This window comes from Sarcophilus harrisii, chromosome 5 (genome assembly GCF_902635505.1).
Source record: "Sarcophilus harrisii chromosome 5, mSarHar1.11, whole genome shotgun sequence".
In the NCBI taxonomy this organism is placed as follows: domain Eukaryota; kingdom Metazoa; phylum Chordata; class Mammalia; order Dasyuromorphia; family Dasyuridae; genus Sarcophilus; species Sarcophilus harrisii.
In genome coordinates, this window is record NC_045430.1 from 64,533,362 (window position 1) to 64,556,894 (window position 23,533).

At 38.9% G+C, this 23,533-nt stretch overlaps 1 protein-coding gene across 4 annotated transcripts in view; it reads left to right on the plus strand.

The window, feature by feature from the left end:
• Nucleotides 1-1,498: 1,498 nt before the first annotated feature.
• The window catches only part of PEX26 (peroxisomal biogenesis factor 26), a 39,497-nt gene continuing 17,462 nt past the window's right edge, over nucleotides 1,499-23,533 (plus strand). Inside the window, exons 1-6 of one of the 4 annotated variants that reach the window (XR_004229763.1) lie at nucleotides 1,499-2,528; nucleotides 5,666-5,803; nucleotides 6,177-6,466; nucleotides 11,736-11,882; nucleotides 12,589-12,732; nucleotides 23,033-23,142. Coding sequence is in view for 3 of the 4 variants with exons in the window: in XM_031939720.1 (XP_031795580.1) it covers nucleotides 2,302-2,528; nucleotides 5,666-5,803; nucleotides 6,177-6,466; nucleotides 11,736-11,882; nucleotides 12,589-12,692 (906 nt within the window). In the remaining variant the exon portion in view is untranslated. Of the gene's footprint in view, nucleotides 2,529-5,665; nucleotides 5,804-6,176; nucleotides 6,467-11,735; nucleotides 11,883-12,588; nucleotides 15,658-23,032; nucleotides 23,343-23,533 lie in introns of those variants that run through there. The other 3 variants (XM_031939720.1, XM_012550832.3, XM_023504648.2) reach the window with 3 other exon arrangements.

The window sequence follows — 23,533 nt, forward strand, 5'->3', positions numbered from 1 at the left end:
TTGCCCTTTGAAAAAGAAGACTTTTTTTTTTTTTGCAATCTTTTCCTTTTTTTTTTTACATTTAATTTTAATTTTATTTTTCTCAGTTACATTCTCAATTTTCTCTTTTTTTGCAATCTTTTCCTTTTTTTTTTACATTTAATTTTAATTTTATTTTTCTCAATTACATTCTCAATTTTCTCTTTTTTTTGCAATCTTTTCCTTTTTTTTACATTTAATTTTATTTTTTTCAATTACATTCTCAATTTTCCCTTTTTTTTGCAATCTTTTCCTTTTTTTTTACATTTAATTTTAATTTTATTTTTCTCAATTACATTCTCAATTTTCTCTTTTTTTTGCAATCTTTTCCTTTTTTTTACATTTAATTTTAATTTTATTTTTCTCAATTACATTCTCAATTTTCTCTTTTTTTTTGCAATCTTTTCCTTTTTTTTTACATTTAATTTTAATTTTATTTTTCTCAGTTACATTCTCAATTTTCTCTTTTTTTTGCAATCTTTTCCTTTTTTTTACATTTAATTTTAATTTTATTTTTCTCAATTACATTCTCAATTTTCTCTTTTTTTTGCAATCTTTTCCTTTTTTTTACATTTAATTTTAATTTTATTTTTCTCAATTACATTCTCAATTTTCTCAATAAGCAAACATTTTAAACATTCTTTAAAAAAAAACAAAACCCTCAAGTTCCATATTCTTTCCCTTTCTCTTCTCTTTCCCCCCTCCTTGAGAAGGCAAGTAATTTGATATACATTCTAAATGTGCGGTCATGTAAAACATTTCCATATCAGTCATTTTCCCAAAGGAAACACAATTAATTTCCCCCTAAAACAACAAATATCCCCCCACCAGAAAAAATAAAATAATAAAAAAAAAAAAGTATGCTTTCATTTGGACTCAGATTTCAGTTAGTTCTTTCCCTATGGAATGTTTTTCTTTTTCATTTTCTTAGAACATGTTCCATCACAGATCCTTCAGAACTGTCTCGAATTGCTGAGAATAGCTACGTCATTCACAGCTGACCGCCACACAGTGTTCTCCTGGTACTACTTGCTCACTCTGCATCAGTTCCTACATCTTCCCGGGTTTCTCTGAGAGCATCCCGCTCGTCGTTTCTTTTAGCCAAATAATATCCCATCACAATCATGTACCATGACGTGTGTGTGTGTGGCCATTCCGCGATTAACGGGCATCCCCCCCATTTCCAGCTGCTATCGATATTTTTGCACATATTGATCACTGTGCTTTTTCTCTGATCTCTTTGGGCTACGGGAATAGTAATGATGCTGCGGAGTGAAGCGGCGTGTATGCACGCTTTTACAGAGATATAGATAGATCTCGTGGTCTAGCTGGAAAAACCGGTTTCTGCGCCCGTCAGCAGTCGCTCACACCCCCGGGAGGCTGGAATGCTGGACATTGTAGTGCCCCCTCCCTATGTAGAGCCCTAGATCGGGGAGCGGAGAGGACTACAATTCCCAGAATCCTTTGCTCCTCCCCCCTCGCAGGCCATGTACCTATCAGGAAGAGCGCAGAGATCGGTGGCCAAGATGTCCGCAGAGGGCTAAGTGGCCCCGGCTCTCTGCAGGAGCCGGAGGTGAGCTTTCCACGGTGGTTTTGACTCCCGTGGGTAAAAGTGGCCCAGCTTTGGTTCAGATCTCGCGCCATGTGGGGCGTTGCGGCGGCAGCAAGTCGTTGCTAAGTGCCGGGTGTCACCTTAGGTTGACTCAGGTGAAGGCGGGCGGAGGGGGCCTGGGGGCTCGTGATTCTTCCGAGAAGCGCCCCCCGGCCTCCTCAGCGGAAGCAAAACCTCGCCAAGTTCCAGGCGGACTCGGGGTCAGTCGGGCGGAGGAGCCGGGGGAGTCCTCGAGGACCCCCGCCCCCAGCCTCGGCGGCAGAAGAAGCGGGGCATTGCCAAGTTCAAGGTTGACTCGGTAAATTGGGGCAGAGGTGGCCCGGAGGCCGATGACTGCCCAGCCCCACCCCCCCGGCTGGCAGGACCGTTGGGAGCCTAGCGCTTTCCGTCTGTTCCCGGGAAGAACACTTGCCGGCTTTCCCAGCCCTCGCTCCTAGAGGGGTCCAAACCCTAACACTAGCGCACCTTGGATAAGTCCCTTCTCGCTGGGCCTCAGTTTTCTCATCTGTAAAATGAGGGGCTGGACTGGCTCTCCCAGCGCTCTGACTCCTGAGTCTGTGCTCCCGGCAGGGGGGCAGGGCTCCAGGTAGATGGGCTTTCTCCTGTTCCCAGGCAACCGCAGGTGAGGGAGTAGCAGACGGAGGGCATCCATCCCAAAGGCTCCGGCTGCCATGAAAAACGAAGCGTCCGTGCCCACGGCCCTGGGGCTCAGGGGGGGGCCGCTCCGAAGCAGCGAGCCCGTGGGCCTGGGGCCGCCGCCTTCCGTGCTCCGGAGCCTGCTGGAGGAGGCCGCTGACTACTTAGTGGTGCACCGGGACTTCGGGGCGTGCCTGGAGACGTGCCAGAGGGGCTGCGAGAAACTGGGCTCTCCCGGGCAGGCAGCGGAGGGTGAGGACAGGTAGGTCGGGGCTCTGACGGGACACCGCGCTTCCTTCCTCCGCCTCAGCCGTAAAACGGGAGTAACAGTAACCCCCGGGTGGGAAAACGCTGTGGGAACCTCCGCCAGACAGCGGCACCGCACAAATGCCAGAGGACCAACGGCTGTAATCACCATGGCCCATCTCATTGTGTTTTCTTCTCCCTAAACCCCCTCATGAACTGGCATTTTCCACCCGTCAGCATCATTCTGACTCTTCATTCTCCTGGAAAGGTCCAGGGGATGTCCTTTCGGTTTCTTCTCTATTCTGCCTTCACGTCATCCTCTACACCCCATTCTCCAACCTTCTCCCCTTAATTCCGTATCGCTTCTGGCCTTCTAACTGGTCTCACTGCCCCTTCTCTGTCCATTTACCACACAGCTGCCAAACTGGCATTCTCCGGTCTGATTATGTCACTTCTCTACTCAATAAACTTTAATTTTATTTATGATCATATATTATTATTTAGTGCCTCCCTATTGATTTTAGGATCGCATATTAGTCCATCTTTATCTCATCCTTTTTTATTTTTTATTTCTATTTAAACGTATACATTGTATAAAATTTAATTAAATTATGTTAATTACATTGAACATCATTATTAGTACAACACATATTTACAAATTTACAAATGAGCAACTGTACCCATTAGAGGGTGCTCTGAATTTTTTATTGATAGGGCATGGGATAATTATTTTCATTTTTATTATAATGTTTAATTATAACATTTAAACATAAATTATATATTTAGTTTAAATTATGTTAATTACATTGAACATCATTATTAGTACAACAATATATATTTACAAATGAGCACATATTGAAGGGTACTCAGAATTTTTTATTGATAGGGTGTGGGATAATTATTTAAATTTTCATTTTTGTTATAATGCTTAATTATAACATTTAAACATAAATTGTATAATATTTAGTTAAAATTATGTTAATTACATTGAGCACCATTATTAGTACAACAATATATATTTACAAATGAGCACATGTACATATTGAAGGGTACTCAGAATTTTTTATTGATAGGGTGTGGGATAATTATTTAAATTTTCATTTTTGTTATAATGTTTAATTATAACATTTAAACATAAATTGTATAATATTTAGTTAAAATTATGTTAATTACATTGAGCATCATTATTAGTACAACAATACAAATTTTTTATTGATAGGGTGTGGGATAATTATTTTAAATTCTATTTTTGTTATAATTTTTATAACATTTAAACATATAAATTGTATAATGTTTAATTAAAATTATGTTAATTATCTTGAACATCATTATTAGTATAATAATACATATTTACAAATGAGCAAGTGTACATATTGGAGGGTGCTCAGAATTTTTTATTGACAAGGTGTGGGATTAAAAAAAATTGGAGCAACACTTTTGATGTCTTCTAAGGCCTTTTCTAGATCATAATCTGTGATCAGGGCCCTTTGCTTAATCCGAGGAGCTCAGGTACCTTTTTCTATCAATATTTAAAAAAAAATTTGATAAATTTTGTTTGGATCCATCATATAACTTTTCTACCCATCATACTTGAATCAACAGGGTTGATTAAACAAATATTTCTTAATCACTTAGCATATGCAAGTCACTAGACAGCCTCATTGGAAATACATAGATGAAAAGCAAAATCTTTTCTAAGAAGCTTATGCTGATATAGTTAAAATAGTCCTAAAAGAGCATTTTCAGTAGATAGTACAGGTGATATTTACTGTCAACTATTTATTACAAGAAAGTTATTATAAAAATGTTGTCCCTTTAAAGCTGCCCTAATTTTTTTTTACAGTTACCGTAATTGTTTTTTGGCTGCCCTATCAACAGAGGAAGACTCTCAAGTTTAAGATGGAAATGTAGGCAGGATAGCATTGTGGGGGAAGGGAAAGGAAAAATGTGCCTATCAGGTCACAGGTTACAGTAAGAGACCCTGCCTCACCTCTACCTTCCTTGGCCAGATATCTCTTTTTCCAAGTCTGTAAGGCCTTTTTTGTAGAAACAAAGGAGATGGTGGCAGGGCCCAAGATTTTGTCCATAGCTTCTTTACTGTTTGTTGCTGGAGAAATATCTGATTCTGCCTCACCATTGCCATATGACGTTTCTGGCCATCTAAGAGCAGTGTTATTATTTGTTTTTCCATAAAGCTCAATTAAAAAACTGGAATGTTCAGTTCCTTATTGACATAGCTATTTCTTTCTTAGGAGAGAAGGAAGTAGTTCCAAAAATTGATGTTTAAAAAGATATCTCGATTCTCTACACCATACACACATACAGAAACACATAAATGAGCTTCTGGGCTAGATAAGTAGGTTTTTCTCCCTTCCAGTTACCTTGCAAGTAGTCTTTTTAAGATAGTTTGGTTGGTAAACTCAGTAATCCGTCATCCAGATAGACTTGAGTTTGAAATCTTTCTCAGATACTTACTGCCTGTGTGATCCTGGGTGGGAAGTCACTTAACCTTTATTGCCTCAGTTTCCACATCTGTAAAATGGAGAGAGCAATAACACTTAGCTCAACAGGATTATTGTGAAGATTGAATGAGTTGACATTAAAGTGCTTTGCAAACATGAAGCACTGTATAAATGCTACCTTCTATCATTATTACCATCATTCTCTTCCCCCAAAGCCAGCTATTCACTTTAGTCTGATTATCACCTGTACAAATTTATTGGGTAAGGTGGGGAAGCATACTGTAATTTGCTTCAGGGTTTCTAAATCCTTCAAGAATGTTCAGTAATCTTAAGCTCCTGAGAGGAACATTTCATAAGTGCTGAAACTGGCTAGTGCACTTGGGAACAATGCATCTGTAGGGGTCCTCAAACTATGGCCCGCTGGCCAGATGCGGCAGCTGAGGACAATTATCTCCCTCACCCAGGGATATGAAGTTTTTTATTTAAAGGCCCACAAAGCAAAGTTTTTGTTTTTACTACAGTCCAGCCCTCCAACAGCCTGAGGGACAGTGAACTAGCTCCCTATAAAGTTTGAGGACCCCTGTATGGTGAACTTGGCCAGGAGGAGAGTAGCATCCCAGGTCCAGGAGGGGAGAGGGAGGGGAAGGGACAGAACGAGTGATAGCTTCTGCTTTGAAACTGCTCATCACAGCAAGGACCTGAAGTGCTTCCTGTGTGTGGTGGGGATCCAGGCCCTAGCAGAGATGGATCGATGGCGAGAAGTTCTCTCTTGGCTTCTGCAGTATTATCCGCACCCAGAACATCTGCCCCCCAAAATTCTGGAACTGTGGTAAGTTACCATTGAGAATGCGAAGATGCTCACTAGAAACCCCAACGAGGTTGGGGTCCTCGGTGAGGTTCATTTGCTCACCATGCGCTCCCTATTTCTGATCCCTGAATCTCTGAACCCTGGAACACCATGGGTGTAGGGAGGAGGACGTATGAGAGGGTTATAGCAGGGAAAGAGGCAGAGAACATGGGAAGAAGAGGAAGGTAGGAGGTAGGGTAGGAGGAAGGGAAAGGTCAACCTTCTTAAAGTTGATCCCCCAAATTCCAGAGATTTCCAGTCCTCCCATTTCATATGGAAGGCGGTTGGGAGCTAAGAAGAGTTTGAGTAATGATGAATGCTTGACGTTGTTCTTTGTTGGGGTTGGGGATGGTAGCATTCTTTTGTACAGCAAAGTAAAGGAGCCCCAGGCGATCCTGGAGGTGGCCAGCAGTTGGTTGAGAGAGCCAGCCAATCGAGATCTGCCAGAATACGGGGCCATATTTGAACTGCATCTTTTTCGGGTGCTGTTGCCCTTGCACTGTTGGACAGCTGCAGAAGACATGACTGCGCTCTGTGCCAAGGAGGAGCAGCGACAGGCCGCTTCTCAAGCCATCGCCACAGCAAGGCAGCAACAAGAGGAGAGCCTCCAGAAAACCCAGGAACCACAAAGGGAGAACCAGGGAGGTAGGACATTACCGCGGGGAAGTTAACCCCTCGTAATAGTGCATTGCACGGAGATCCATGAAAAAAAACTTGAGAAGAATGCTAGCAGTGAGGGTTGTCTGGACAAAAAGCCTTGGTGGATAGCACCTGCAGGCCTCAAAGGGATATAGAAATGCTATTGTTCTTTCTGTTGTCATCTTGGCTAACTGATGGAAGAAGGATTAGATTTGTTCAGCCCACTCTTGAAGGCAGAATTAGGAGGAATTGGTGGAAGCTGCAAAGTAGCAGAATTGCCTAAATAGAAGAAGAAAAAGCTTTTCCAAAATTAGGCTTGTTTGAAGCATTGGCTATTTTGGAAGAATCGAGGGTTCGTTTTCACCAGAGGTTTCAGGTAAAGTCTAGGTACCATCAGGTACTTTGTAAAGGGGATTCTTGCTCATGTCTGGGTTGGCCTCTGAACTTTCTTCTAATTCAGAGATTCTGGCATTTGGAAGTTGGACAAGGGCTAGAATACCAGCCTAAGAACTTTGTACTTTATTTGGTAGACAATTAAAAATTATTATAAAGAACATAATAAGTTTTGTGCACAAAGAAAGACTAGTTACAAGTATAGTTACAAGAATGGTAGATTAGAGAAAGGTTGACTTATTAAGAAGCATGGCTCAAATAAGAATAATTAAAAAAAATATACTGAAATTTATAATAGGTTTACAGATTAATTTTCTGTTTATTTTTAAAATTATTTTTCATTATTTCATGAAATAAATACTAATTATCTGTAAAAATAATTTAACAATTGTTTTGAAAAATTTTGAGTTCCAAATTCTTTTCTTTCCTCTTCTCCCCACTTCTTGAAAAGGCAAGCAACTTAGTTTTGCTTATACATAGTGAGGTGATGCAGAACATTTGGATATTAGCCATATTGCAAAAGAAAAATCCAAACAAAATAAAACATTTTCTCATTTGATTCTACAACGGCCTGGAGGATTAAAGGAATTAAATCTTTTCTCCTTGATCCCACAAAGAAGAACTAGGATTCATGGTTGGAACTTGTAGTTGGGCAGTTTTTTTATTCTACTTAAGCAAAAGCTTCTTAACAATTAGAACTCTGCCAAAGTGGAATGGACTACCTTGGGAAGTAGTGAGGTTTTTTCAAGCTAAGATTGCATAAATACTTTTTGATCTTTTTTTTATTTAGGTATGAGTTGAAGTAAGTAATTTTGTAGAACCCTTCCAACCTTGCAATTTTGTGATTTGGTGAATTAACTGTTTCTGAAAGATCCAAACATGGTATTAGAGAGAAGCCCTTTAACTGATTCTTCTTCAGTTCACCTTAGATTTAGTCTGGTTTTCATCTTTTTAGCTTCAAAACTTGATTTTTCTAGCTGATTGAGAGTAGGACATTCACTGCAATATCAGATGTTTATTAAGCTTTCACTGTGTGCAGAACACAGTGGGAACATTTAGATAAGATAGTCCTTGATTTCCAGAAACTTAAACAAAAAACTGATTTGTAAACTAGAATCACATCTTCAATATTTCATACTGGGAGTTATATCTGAAAGGATAACTGTCCTGATGACTTAGGGTGCTTTCTCCTAGTGGTTGGTTTACCTAACAGATCAAAATATAGAAGAATATATTGCAAAAGAATCAGAGAATAGAAAAGTTAAATGTTCATAAAAGGTTCATAAGGTTTTATTCTGTTAAATCAGTCAGCTTTAAAGTTACTTCAGTGTTAATTTAGTCCAGATAATTGGGTCCACTGGTTGAGCCCAGTGATGGGTTATGTATGTTGTCTGAGAACTAGCCTAGCTAAATTAGGGGAGACTTTTTACAACATATTGACATGTTTTTAGCTATAGAAACTCTTGAAAACGATCTGCTGATAGGGGTGGAGCCAAGATCATGAGAAATTTTTCTAAACAAATCTAGAACATGCAACCAGACTGATTCCTGATGGAGAAAGCCAGAAAGATTCATGATGATTTATTTGTCCAGCATAGGTCAGCACAGAGAGATAAAACAGGAACATCTTCAGACACAGGGGACGGGATCTGATTAGGAGCGTGCAGCAGGTAGAGCTCTCCATGGAGAAGCTATGAATTGGGGTAAGAGGAGGACCCAGACTAGAACCAAGGCATCCCAGACTCATAGGGGACACTGCAGTGGACAGGAGACAGGTGGCAGCGGTAGCCCTCTAGGCCTGGATTACAGGTTTAGAGATGGCTGAGGAGGAGACCTTTGCTGGGGAGTGGTACTCCCAGGGAGGGGGTTCCAGGCTGTACATGAAGAAAAGAGGAAGTTTAGAAACTACAAGCAGCAGCAGATGGCTTAGACCCCAAAATCAGAGAGGGTTGTGCTTCTAGAATCTAACCTAACATGCAGAAGAATAACCAGGTGGGATCTCAGACCAAAGGCAGAACCTATAGTTCTCTCACTCTGCACCAATAGAGCTTTCCAGCTGACTGGAAGGGTAGAATCTCTTAAGCAGCAGTCTGCTCCTGCCCAGACCCTAATACAGGTCAGGTATTTGCATACCAGGAGGGCAGCAATCCGACTTTGCCTTAAATCAGTCTAGTTGGGAGACTTGGGAGCATATGAAAATGTTCAGGTACCCATCCCGTTCCTGAGATCCTGCAGGAACACAACTTTCAAAAGGCTAAGAAAGTGTCCACAGGACTAGCCCAGACCTTCTCTCTGAAACTCTGGCAGAGCACAGTTCTAGCATCAAGTACAAAATCAGGAAGTAGTCTGGAAGAATGGACAAACAATAAAAAGAATACCACCATAAGGAAGCATTATGGTGGCAGAGATGTTCAAACATAAATCTCCAAGCAAAGCCTCAGAGAAAACACAGCTTGGGTACAAACTCAACTAGAATTTCTGGGAAAGAAGAAACAAGAGTTAAAAAAAAGTTTATTAAAGTAATAAGAACATTTAAGGGGGAAAAATATGAAAATAAAAGAGATCTGTGGAAGAAAGAATTAGAAAGGGAATTCACAACTTGGCACAAGTGGTACAAAACCTTACCTAAGTAACAAACTTCCTAATATTCAGATGGATTAAATTGAAGCCAATGATTTCATGAGTCAACAGAAATTAAAAATAAAAAGGCTGACAAAATAGAAGAAAATATAAGCTATTTCATATCAAAAACAACTGACTAGAAGTAAATCAGGGAGAAACAATTTAAAAATCATTGGACTATCTGGATACCAAGGCCAAAAAAAAAGAAAATACACTCAACCCCCCATAGATATCTTAAGACCTCTTAAAAGAAAATTGTGCAGATCTCTTAGAACCAGAGGACAAAGCGGAAGCCCAAATTTCATCATAGTCAAAATCTGGAGCTTTCAGGTCAATGGAAAAATACTACAAGCAGCTGGGGAAAAAAAAAAAAAAGATTCAGATACCAAGAAGGCACAGTCAGGATGCCATGTGATTTAGCCACATTATAAAGAAGCAGAGAATTTGGAAAATGATATTTTAGCAGGCAGAGGATCTGAGTTTACAGCCAAGAACTTGCCCAGCAAAACTGGGTGTTGATATAAGGGATCTTTAATGAAATGGAGGATATCCAAGTATCTCAGATAAAAACACCAGAGTTGTGGAGAAATTTTGAAGTTCAAACATAAGAATATCGAGAAATATAGAAAAGTAATAATGAACAATGCTAAAGGACTAAATAAGGATAAATTACTTACATTGAAATGTGCAGAGATGATACATCTTTGCCTTAAATCCTATCATCGTCAAAGTTTAGAGGAAGACCTAGTAGACATGATCTTAAGAAAATAATGGAAAGAGAGAGGAAAAGGAAAAGAAAGGAAGCTTAGGAAAAGCATCTTATGTTCAAGGTACACAAGTAGACATAATTATATAAAAAAGGAAGAGGGGTGGAAGAGAGTGTCCGACACTAGAACTTCATTCATTTGACCTGGTTAAAAGAAAAAATACATGAACACACAGACATTTCACTCAACAGGGAGAAAGGAAAGGGAAGAGAAAATTAGAGGGAAAATAAATGGGGGAAGGGATTAGTCCTAAGCAAAACAAATTCTAAGGATGTATAAAAATATGTCGAGCTCTTTTTGAGGTAGTAAAGGATGGCATTTAAATGTGGTATGATACTACTGTACTCTTTGATAAGAGTAATGGGCTATCATATTTTCAGAAGAATATTGATAAAATACGCTACCCACCTCCTGATAGAGAGGAGAAGGACTCAGTATTGAATGAGAGATAATTTTTTTTAGGATATGGCTAAAGTAAATATTTGTTTTGATTGACTATCCATGTTTATTTAAGTTCTTGTGCTCTTAATGGGGATATGTGGAATGAAATGGGAGAGTGAAAAGCAAGATTTTAGCTGATTAAAACAAAGTATTTTTTTTTAAAAAGAAAGAAAAAATTAAAGAATTCTTATCAACACAATGACCAAAATGCCTAAGGACTCATGATGAAAAATGATGCTTAATTTCTAACAGAGAGGTGATGGACTTACAGTACAGATTTAGACATAGGGACAATGTATCATTTTATTTTGTCTTTTTATTTTTATTTTTATTTTTATCCATGTATATAACAGAGGTTTTATTTCCTTGATTTCTTGGTCAAGGAAGGGAAGAGAGAAAGCAAGAAGACTGGTCAGCTATCTGCTTAGTTGTAAATGATTGTGGGACTTCTTACTAGGATTATTGCAACAGTCCCTAATTGGTAGCCCCATTTCCAGTTTGTCATTTCTCTGATTTATCCTCCACACAAAATGTGATAAAGGACTATTATGTTTGCCTTGCCAACCCAAATATAAATTATTTTTATATTTATCAGTTGTTTTCACCCTTCTCTTTGAACTTGGGTCTTCTCAGCTCCCAAATCCAGCTCTCTTTCCATCATAGTGCTGTTTCATTTGCCCCTTACAGTACCCCTGTGAGGTAGGCAGGACATAATTTGCCTTAGGAGTCAGCTAGTGGCAAGATATAGTGGCAAGAGAACTGGATCTAGAATCAAGAGACTTAAGATACTCACAGATTGTGTAGTTTAACCTCTCTGGGCCTCATATGTATATAGTGATTATCACTGAGAAAAACTTCTTCTAACCCAGGGTGTTATAGAAACATGAATTTAGTGACATCTTAAGATATCAGTGCTGAAAATATGGGGTTCTGGGTTTTTTTTTCTTCCCCTGAACCACACTTTGGGGATTGTCGTCAGAGCCAGTTTAAGAGCTTCACAAGAGACATTCCTCATTACTTTGGACTTATGAGTGCCTGTCCTCCTCTCCCAGGTACCTTCTGCCGAAAGCTGCTGGCTCTGTGGAAGTTGCTACGTTGGTTGCTAGAGTCTGTGGTGGACCATGTCCTTTCTCTGCCCTTAAAGAAGACCATCTTGATTGCTTTGATCCTGTGCCTCTTGATGGTGAGATTTGATCCAGGTGAGTGATGAAATATGATTGGTTTCCTTCTTCACCTGAAGACACATGAGCACATGTTTGAACTTTTCAGGAAAAGAAACACTGACTAGACTGATAGAGGTTTATAGATGTTCCACTATTTCCCTTTTAATTTAATTTTCATTGTTTCCTCTGTTATTCTTTTGCATTTCATTTTAAAATAATTTTACTTTAAGAAAGCTACTTATTTTCAAAAAGTCTTACTTTCCCTCCCTATTCTTTCTAGTTCCTTTATCTGTTTCCTTTTTCTGTTTTTAGTATTTCATAACTCCTTTTTAACTCTTCAGTGCATTTTCCCATTCCTTTAAGAAATATTCACTAACTAATTTTCGGAAAAGCTAAGAATAATTTTTTATTCATTCCTGCCAATTCTTTGCCTTCTTGCTTTATTTTTTGCCTCTGAATTCTGTTTTTTTTCTGCCTTTATTTCTCTCTAATCCTTGAGGTCCTAGTTCTCAAATAGGGAAGGTATAGATAGTTTTATACTGTATCTCCTAAGGCTTTGACATGTACTCCAAAGTTTCCTAGGTCAGTGGTTATTTTATAGGCAGAAGGAAAAATTCTAATTGGGTAGATCATAGTGGAGAAGATGAATGAGTGGGTGAAATTTTAAAGGGGGATAGGAGATGAGGATATAGGAGATAAGAAGGGGAAGAGCCATTCACAGAAGTCTCTTTGTGTCCCACAGCTTGTCCTTCTTCACTGCCTTTCTTCTACAAGTTGGCTCACATCTTCTATCGCATTCGAGGGACCATCTTTTCTCCATGCTACCTGTCGTCTTATAATTCGTGATGGAGTGAGCTTTGGAACCTACTCAACTGTTCCATTCTTGGTACTGACACTGGAAGAACGTCTTACTGACTTCTACAATCTTGCAGCTCAATGTCTCGGGTCTCTTATTTTAGGGCTAATGATAATCTGGGAAAGCTAAGTCTGGTCACGTGGAATACTGCAAAAAACCCAGCTGAGGGAGGGTGGGCAGATTCGGACTAGGATCTTGCTCTCAGCTTCTCTGGGTTCAGTGCCATCATTCCAAGTGATAGGGAAGTGGCTGGTGCCAATGCAGGCCTGTCCGTCTCTCTTCCTTAGAATAGCTCACTCCCAAGAGTCCTTTGCAAATGGGCTTGTCTTGGAGTCATGACCAGGAGCTATGGAATATTTTTTTATCTGTCCAGAGGCAGGATCACTGAGAGGTAGGCTTGGTGACTAGAGGCTAAGTCATGGGAAGGGAAGGAAAGGGTGATTTTTACAAGTTGGGGAATTTGAACCTAATTTGAACCTAATTGAACTATCTCATGAAAGTTCCTTGGAAATTAATTCTATTAATTAGTTTGAATGATACTTGATGGGGGAAAACTTTTGTTTGTCAAGAGATGATAACAAATTTGAATCTCTGTGTGGATTGCAGAACTCTCAGCAAATTGGGGACAACTAGGTGGCAACTTGGATACAGTGCTGGGCCTGTATATCTAAGTTCCCATCTGGCCTCAGACTTATTGGCTGTGTCATCCTGGGCAAGTCATGTAAAAATTATTTGCCTCAGTTTCCTGATCTGTAAAATAGGGCTCCTACCTCCTCTGGTCTGTTGAGAGAATCAAACTGGATATTTGTAAGGTGCTTAGTACAGTGCCTGGCACATAGTAAATGCTATGTAAGTGTTAGCTCTCGTTAGCCAACCATTATTCTAGGTCAGATCTCAATCTGACTGGACAGATCAAGGATTATAAGCTAGAAAGTGACCTTGTGCCAGATTGGTGAACTCCAGGCAACTCCACTGAAAAGAGAATACTTGTCTGTCTCACTTTTTGTCAGAATGACTCTGTGACTTTCTGATTAATTATCCAGGTTTTTGGGCAATTGTTTAAGTCCCAATCCCTGACACATAGCACTGTTTTCATGCCCTAGTGTTTCTGATCTTTGACTGAGGACTGTTCCTGTGCTTCTCTTTATCCTTCCCTGTTGGGGTGGGATTATTGGTTGTATTTCAGGGACAGCAGCTGGTTCATCCCTTTGCACGTCCTCTCATTCCTGATAACCTCCTTCCAACCCCTGCTTTAAAATTTTCCTTTTTAGTTGGCTAATGCATGTTTGTTTTTTGTTTTGTTTTGTTTTTTTCCCTACTTGTGGCCTTGAGAAGTAGGGCAGCAGCAGGGACTGATGGCTAAAAATGGAATTAGTAATTATGTGGGATGGAGAAGGTAGACTTCAGGCTTGAAAGAACTGTACAATAAAAAATTTTTTGTGCAAAGTATTATGGATCACCTTTAAGTACACTGAATGTTGAATTGAATCAAACTTGAGATGCTTCTGTATTTTCCGTTATTTGCCTTTTGCTTATTTACCTTTATATGTCAGTGTAAATTTTTGTGATGAAACACCAATCCACTAACATGTTATGAGATCCAAGGAGACACATGTTCTTTCCATGCAGCAGATCAAGCCCCTGGCAGAGATCATCCCTAGTATTTCAGATCTTCAGAAGAGCCACAGTTTCCTCCTCATGGATGCACCATTGGTTATGTAAATCATATTTCCTCCTCGCCTTGGGAGGCAGCCTTCATCAGTTGTGGTCAGAAAACTCCATCATTATGTGGCCATTCTCTGCAAGGCCGATTGTTGGATGCCAAACCAGAGTTTGTCGCGGAGCCCCTCGGAGCCTTACTGGCTCACTGAAACTGGCGGGAGGCGGTGCCCCAGCGCCTTCCCTTTCTAGTGGCCAGAGTCCGGTGTTAATGCCGGGAGCAATGGGAGCCGGACTTGGAGGGGATGGCTGGTAGCAGGTGTCCGTTTGGTTTTTAGGAGCTGCGTTGTGGCTTCTCTCCTCCCTAGAGAAGGCTGGGCCAGGCTGCCAGGCCGGAGGCCCGGATGTCGGGAGTTCTTCATTTCAGTGCATGCCCCGGGCTCCGGGCTTTGCACCTCTTGGAAGCTGCCTGTGGGTGCGCTAGAAAAGCAGCTAGCTCGGGCTTGGGCAAGTCCTGGGCCGCATCACCTGCGGAGGCGGAGGAGCCGGGCTGCGGCCTCCCTCTGATCCCAGCTATGAGGCGGAGGACAGACCATTTTCCGTGACCCTCTGCTTTCTCCCCCATAAAAGCGGTTATACCTGTAGTACTTACCTCCCCGCGGGGTTGGAAGGCCGTCATAGCGGAGCCAAAGGCTCGGCTCTGCTAGTTAGTAGAACTAGCCCTCCTGTTTGGGGCCCACTGTGGAGTAGACCAAAGGAAAACCAGCCTGGGACCTTGGTGTGTCTGCAAGAGAGCTGGGGCCCGCGCTCTGTGTTGCCTGTGCCGTGCATTTGTCCGCGAAGAGACCAGCTACAGTGAACTAAAGGCAAGCGGCTGCAGGGCTTCGGGCGCAGCCTGCGCCAAAGTGGGGGCTGCTGGCCACATCCTCCCTCCGGAAAGTAGGGTTTCAGAAATGCAAGCGGGACTTACTCAGCACAGAGCACCGGGGAACGCCATGGCCCGAGTCCTGGAGCAACCGTGAAAGGCCCGAACATGAGCGTTTGTCTGGTCCGTCTGTCCGTATGCACACACACACTCACTAGGTATATGTGTGTACGTAATATTTTTATGACATTTCTACCTCCCTAAGTAATGCTCAGGATATTTTTCTTCATTCTTTCTTTAGGAAAGGTTAGAGTGTAATAACTACATGTCTGAAGTTAGCTTGGAACTCAAGATTTCAGGAAACATGATGTCCACCTCCGCATGGAGAACTGATGTAGATGGAAGCATATTTCTCTTAAAAAAAAAAAAAAGCAAAACACCTGGTTAATATGGACATTTATTTCGCATGATTACACACTTGTAATTGGTTTTGTTTTTCTTGCCTTCTCATTGGGTGGGGGGATGGGTAGATATGGGAGAAAATTTGGAATGAAAAATAAAATTTTTGTGCTTAAAAAGAAGAAAAAAAATTTATTTTAAGTGATGGTTCTCTGGGAGGGGAAGAGGAATGATTACTACAGAGGAAATTAATTATAGAGAAAAATTTGATATAAAAGAAAAATACCAATCAAAATATATATATTTTTAAATTATTTAGGAATTATGAAGTGATACTTTGGGTCAGGTAGACAGATTGTTTTGGGACTTATGGTCTGAAAATTCCAGCTTAAGTTCCTACCTCCAAAGAGGGATTGAGGAAAATGTGAGCCTGCTCCTGTTCCTTTATGAGTGTGACCTTGTATAGATCAAGGATTCTTACCTTTTTTTGGTGTATCATAGAACCTTTTGGCAGTCTGGTGAATCCTATAGACTTTTTCTCAGAATAATATTTTTTAAGAACTTAAAACACAGGATCACAAATGAAGTCAATTATATTGAAATATGTTTATAAAACTATTTTTAAAAGTTTGTGGAATTCAGATTAAAAACTTCTATAGTTGGGCACTTACATGGTGATATTTCATGAAAATTTTAGAATTGGAAGTGACGAAGATGAATTAGTCTGATACTTTGCAGATGAGGACACTAAAATGCAGAGAATTGATGTTTAGCTTATTCAAGATCTTTTAACTAGCTAGTGGCAGAACTGAAACTAGGCCTTAGATCTCATGATTACCAGAGATGCTTTTTATCCAATTTGCAGCATTTGGCACCTCTTCCATTTCTTGAAAAAAAAAAAAAAAATCCCACCTCTTAGTCCTGAAATTCCCATTAAGAGTCAAGCAGTAAAGGATATTGTTGTCAAACAAGGGAATGTATAGCCATAGGGCTAATTTAAATGCAATTTTTTTTTAAACTTCCAAAGCTAATTTCTAAGATATTAACTGAAGATTTGTATGTGTGTTCAATTGTTTGCAGCTATTTCTGACTCTTTGTGACCCCATTTGGGGTTTTCACCAGCTCATTTTATAATGAAAAACTGCATTTGGGGTTAAGTGACTTGCCCAGAATGACACAGCCAGTTATTTGAGTCTGAATTTGACCTCAGGTTCTTTGAACTTTACTTCTTAACACTACCTACTGCACTATCTCTCTGTCCTACTTGAAAGTTTAAGCCATTAAAAATCATGTAATCTGCCTCACATTTATATTCAAAATAGTTTTTTGATATCTTTATTTTGTGTGCAAGTTTTAAAGCTTTTGGAGGTGAGACAGAAGAAGAGGTTAGACAAATAGGCAATTAGAGCCTTTTAATGTTGAAAGATGCACTCCTTTCAACCATTTCTATGACTATGAGCAGGTATCATTTGCTCAAATAATTCAATTTAGCCAACATTGAATTGAATGAATATTGAATGGTAAGAATGAGGACCCAAAAAGATCTTTTATGGGCTGAATGTAGAAAGGTGACATTTAATAATGGCAAAAAGGAAGATCTTTTGACTTATAAAGTTCCAAAAAAAATCAACCTGCAAAAGCAAGATTGACGTAGATAATAGTTAATGTGGAAAAGTTCTGGGGAGTTTTCGATGACTGCCAAGCTTTATAGTTATCAACAGTGAAATGGCAGCCAAAAAAAGCAAATGCTATTGAGGCTGTGTTCACAATGATGTAGGTGAGAGTTCTGTCCTCTGCTCTGGATCAGACCACATCTGGATCTTTGGGTTCAACTATAGGAACCAAATTTGCAGAATAACACTAATAAATTGCAGTATCTATCCAGAGGAAGATGACCAGAATGATGAGAAGACTGGAAATCATGCTGGATAAGAATCATTTGTAGGAACTTGGAGATATTTAAGGCTGAAAAAGAGAAGATTTGGGGGTGGAAGTAGTGGAGACCATTTAATAATTGGCTTAAACTATTTGATTTGGCCCCTGAGAGAAAATCTCAAGAGAATAGGTAAAAATTGCAGAGGCAGATTTCAACTCTCCTGAAGGAAATGCTTCCTAACAATTAGAACTGTCCCAAAGTATGGCTTCCCATTTCTAGAGGTCTTCAGAGGGAAACTGGATGGCCACCTGTCAGGCTTGTAATGGGAATGTTTCAGTGATTGCTTGAACCTTTAAGAGCTGTACAATTTTGAGACTGTAATTCTCTTCATGCACTTGAAAAAGCACATGCTGATGAGGAAGGAAAAGAAATCAGGGAAGAAATGGAGGGAGAGGTATCATGTTACTCTGGCACTTGGTGTTCTTTGTAGTGTTCTGTGAAATGTCAGGGAACAGTTTACTCTGTTATCAGGAGCCAGGGCTCTTGCAAGTTAGTGGATTTTATGATCCATTTCTAATTTTAAAAGATTACCCAAGATGAGGTCTTGTCCTCCAGAAGTCTCTTTTCATTTCCACTCATCATAGTGCATGTTATGAAGGTGGGAGAAATATATGAAGTACAAATAGTATAGCTGCTACTGCGTCTGCAAGTAAAACCAGCTAGGGCTTAGACGGTCTTTCTCCTGGAGTCTATACTTGAAAAGAATGTTTCCTTGTTGAATCTATTGAGGTGAGCAGTGATGCTATATTAAAGCATGATTGTAGACTTGGCTGAAAAGCAAAAGGTTTTTGCAAAAAAGAGTTAATTAAGGGAAAATCCCATTGGTAATTTTTTAAAAGGTAATTTCTTGTGCGTACATCAATTCCAGGCCCTTTTTAAAGTTGAATCAATAGAATACCAGCTATTGTAGGTATTAGAATCCAGAAAAAAGGTAACATAAGTAAAGCATTTAGTTTACAAATACTCAGGAGTCTTTATGATTGTAAATCCTGAATCTTACCAGATATCAAGTCAGAGCAGTTTATATCTTAAAACATTTTTTGATATTAAATGCTATGCCATTATAATGATTAAGCATGATTCTGGAGAAAAGATAAGAAAATGCACCCTCTCCCTTTGCAGAGATGGAAAATGTTGCAAAATACCATGAAAAAAGCTATGGTACAAGAAATAATATACTGTATAACAGAAGAGAGGGTTATATTCAGAAATAAAGGTAATTTCTTCCCCCCTCTTTTATATTAAAGCTTTTTATTTTCAAAAATATATTTTGAAATACATGGATAATTTTCAACATTCACTCTTACAAAATTTTGTGTTCTAAATTTTTTCCCTCACTTCCCTTCACCCCCTCCCCTAGATGATAAGTAATCCAATATATGTTAAATATGTGCAATTCTTCTATATACATTTTTACAAATAAATGAAAAGAATTTCTTATTTATTTTTATTAAAGCTTTTTATTTTTCAAAACATACGCATGGACAATTCTTTAACATTAGGCCTTGCAAAATCTTGTGTTCCAAATTTCCCTCCCTAAGTGAAGGTAATTTCAAAACAAATTATCAACAATAATTTTAAAATAAAAAATTGAAGCCATCATATATATATATTATTCTCCTCAAAATTTGGAGTGGGTCTCTATTCATTAAAAAATAAATTCCAAACTCCTCCATCTGGAATTATTTGATCCCAGTCCTCCTACATGGTATCTAATTTTTCTGCAGTATGAATACTTCCTCCAGTATGAACATTCTGCTAAGTCAGCTATCTTTGACTGGCACTTAATATTGAAACCTTCCCTTGGTAATTACTTCACTTCCCTTTCCTTCCTGCCTTGGCCATTTTATTGAAAGTGCATCCTTTGAGTTTTCAGATAATCTTCCTTTCCCCTCTTCAGAGGCATTGGCAGCACTGATATTTGTTGACCACACATATTCTTTATTTCTTATTTTCACCATTGAGCACTTTTCTGGATTTTCTACCTAATAAACTTTTTCACAACTGACTCTTTTTGCTACAAGGTTCCACCCTCAGAGTTAATTTATTGTGAATGCTTTAAAGTAGAATTTGAGCTAAGGTGACTCAAGGAAGACACTGGAATTTATCTAAAGGGATTCAGTCTCACATGTGTTGTAATTTAGAGGGGGACCACTTCTTCCCCACCGATTGTTCAAAGATGTTTAACTGCTGGATAGGAGGGGTGTTAAGTTCAGTCAGATCAACAGATCTACTGTCCTCCTCTTTCCAAGTAACTTGTCCAATTCAAGTGGGCCTTCTTACCCTGGAAGAGCTTCTATCTCTATTCCTTTTATTATTATTATTGTTGTTTTTTTTCTGGTTATTCATATACATTAATTTTTTAAAATACACATTTCTTTATATATCATGTTGGGAGAGAAAAATCAGAACAAAAGAGAATAACCATAAAAGAAGAAAAAATGAAAAAGTGAACATAGCATGTGTTGATTTACATTCATTCTCCATAGTTCTCTCTCTCTCTGGATGCAGGAAGTGTTTTCTATCCAAAGTTTATTGGAATTGCTTTGGATCCTTGGACCGCTGAGAAGAACCAAGTCTTTCATAGTTGATCATAGCACAAATATTCTTGTTACTGTGTACAATGTATTCCTGGTTCTACTTGTTTTGCTCAGCATCGGTTTGTGTATCTTTTCAGGTTTTTCTAAAATCATGATTGTGCATGATTTTTTTATAGAATAATAATATTCTGTTACTTTCATATACCATAACTTATTTAATCATTCCCCAACTGATGGGCATCTACTTATTTTCCAGTTCTTTGCCACCACAAAAAGAAATGATACAAACATTTTTATAAAAACCTCCAGCTCTATGCTTCCAACTGGTCAGTCCTTCATTTTATTTTATTTTTTGATTTTTAATTTAAAATTTTAATGGCACGTTATTTTTCCAATTCCAAGTAAAGATGGTTTTCAACATTAATTTTTGTAAGATTTTGAGTTCCATTTTTTTTTCTTTCCCTCTCTTACCTCCTTCCTCCCCGAGACAGGAAGCAAACTGTTATGGGTCATACATGTACAATCAGTTTTTAACATTTTCACATGAATTCACAAGAGTTGAGAAAGTAAAATCAGAACAAAAAAGGAAAAACCACAAAAAAACACAACAAAACAACAAAAAGTATGCTTTGAACCACATTTGATTTGTTCTTTGGATGTGGATGGCATTTTTCATCTAAAATCTATTGGAATTATCTTGGATCACTGTGTTGCTGAGAAGAGCTAAAAGGTCTATCACAGTTGATCACATAGTCTTTCTATTACTGTGTCAGTGTTTTCCTGGTTCTACTCACTTTACTCAGCATCATTCATATGAATTTTTCCAAGTCTTTCTGAAATGAGCCTATTAGTCATTTCTTGTAGAACAGTATTCCATTACCTTTGTATACTGTAACTTATTCAACCATTCCCCAATTGATGGGTAGTCCCTCAAATCTAGTTCCTTGCCACCTTTGACCATTTCTCAGTTGGAGAATAATTTGTATTCTTATAAATTTGACTCCATTATCTATATATTTTAGGAATGAAGCCTTTATCAGAAACACTGGCTATAAAAATTGTTTCCTATCTTTCTGCTCCCCATCTAAACTTGGCTGCATTGGTTTTGTTTGTGTAAAACCCTTTTAATTTAATGTAATTAAAATCATCCAGTTTTAGAGAATTAAAGTCTAAACTTTTAACAGTTTCTAGTTTTTCTTTGGTCATAAATTTCTCCCTTCTCCAAAGATCTGATGGATAAATTATCCCTTATTCTCCTAATTTGCTTATAGTATCAAATATCTTTGTCTAAATGATGAGCCCATTTCAATCGTATCTTGGTATAGTTTGTGAGATATTAGTCTCTGTCTAGTTCCTGCCATATTATTTTCCTGTTTTCCCAGTAGTTTTCTTCAAATAGTGAGTTCTTATCCCAGAAGCTGGAATCTGAGTTTATCAAACAGTAGATTTCTATAGTCACTGACTGCTGTGTCTTATGCATCTAACTTGTTCCACTGATCCATTGCTCTGTTTCTTAGTTGGTACCAAATAGTTTTGATGTCAGTCCATTTTATTTTATTTTATTTCTCAGTCTTTCATTTTAAAGAATGGTCTAGGCCAGCCATGTTTAATCCTTCATTTTTCAAATGGAACAGCTCCTGACAATAACTATTAAATATTCCTTTAAAATTTGCAAAGCATTTTACAGATTTTAGCTAATTTGATCTTTATACCAACCTTGTGAGGTAGCCTTGTCACCCTGGAAATTACTTCAGTTCGACCACCTCACCAGTAACTTCCTTCACACCTTGGAAGATCTCTGTCCCATCCCTTCCTCAGACTAGTCTGTCCTTCTGGAACCTCCCCTTTTCAGGGCCTATTAAATCTTGAAATAAATCAAATTCATAAATGGAAGAATAAGGTATCTTTAAATGTGATAACAAGACTTCAAGCCTATGGGGCCTGAGTCTCCCACATCCAATATATGGATGTCCCACTGGGAAACTTAACCAAAAAAAAGGTTTTTATACTTTTAGGAGGAAAGGGGGAGGGAGTCATATTAGGTAGGGAGGCCTGGTCATGAGACTCCAGCAGCCCTTGGCAATCCAGCTAAGGAAACCCACTTTATTCTGTTTGTTTTTTTAATCATTTGTGTCCTAATTCACCATAAATCCCAACTGGGAGGTGGGGGGCAAGGACATTAGCAGGCACTTTGGCAGCTGATCTGGTGGCTTTATTTAACTAACTGAGAGCAAAAGCCTCAACATTACTAGAATTTTGACATTTCTAGATTGTTTAGAGGGAAAGGACTTTCTTACTGAGAATATGGTTTTTTGACAGAAGTTAATATTACACTGGATATTAACGACTTTTCTGTCAGACCCAGCACATGTTCATTCTGTCACTCTGCAGAGTCTGTTCCTTATTCCCAGGATACATATATATATATATTTTGCTGAGGCAATTGGAATTAAGTGACTTGCCTAGGGTCACACAGCTAGGAACTATTAAGTGTCTGAGGTTGGATTTGAACTCAGGTCCTCCTGACTTCAGAGCCAGCATCTGCACCATCTAGATAGCCCAAATTTTCTCTCTCTCTCTCTCTCTTTGTTTGTGTGGCAATTGGGGTTAAATAACTTTCCCAGGGCCCAGGACATCTTTTTTTTTTTTTTTTAAATCTTTCTCTCAAACAGATACTTCCCCCTCCCCACTTCAGCTTCCACTTTTATTTTGCCTTCCTGCTTTAGAATGTAAGCTCCTTTTAGGCAGGGCAAATCTTTGTATTTCTCTTTCAGTCACTCAATTAGTCAAGCATTTATATTGAGCACTGTATTACCTATTGGGGATACAAAGAAAGGCAAAACGATAGTCCCTGTTCCCATAGAGTTCACAGTCTACTGGGAGGGAGAGCATGCACACAATTACATATACAAATACTATTTGTATTTCCAGGACTTTGAAGAGTGAGCTACCCTTAGGCTAAGTATAGATGCCTAGGATTGGGGGAGTAAGCCGGTCAAACTTCAAGCATCATGAATCATCCCTTCTCTGCCATCTACAAGGTGAGTGTACGCTGGAGGTGGGCATAGAGGCTAAGGCTGAGTTCTTTTTCTGGATGACCCTACTTTGTCTTGTTTTTACTAATGCCCTTCTGTCTAAATTTCTCCCTATCCTTTAGATTTATCCCTAACTTTTCTCTATCTAAGGTTCTCTAATTATATCTGTGCTTCAAGTCATCTTTAATCTTGTAGCTATAGCTGTAGGATCTCTCACTTGATCTCTAATTGTATTTCTTTTTATATATCTAATAGTATTTCTCTTTATATTTTCAATTGTATTTCTTTTTGGGAGGATGTACTCTAAATCTTATTTCTAATTTTACACAGCATCTCCATTGGTGTGTTTCCTCCTAACTTCATTCATCTCAGTGTGTACAAAGTTGAATTCTCCTAG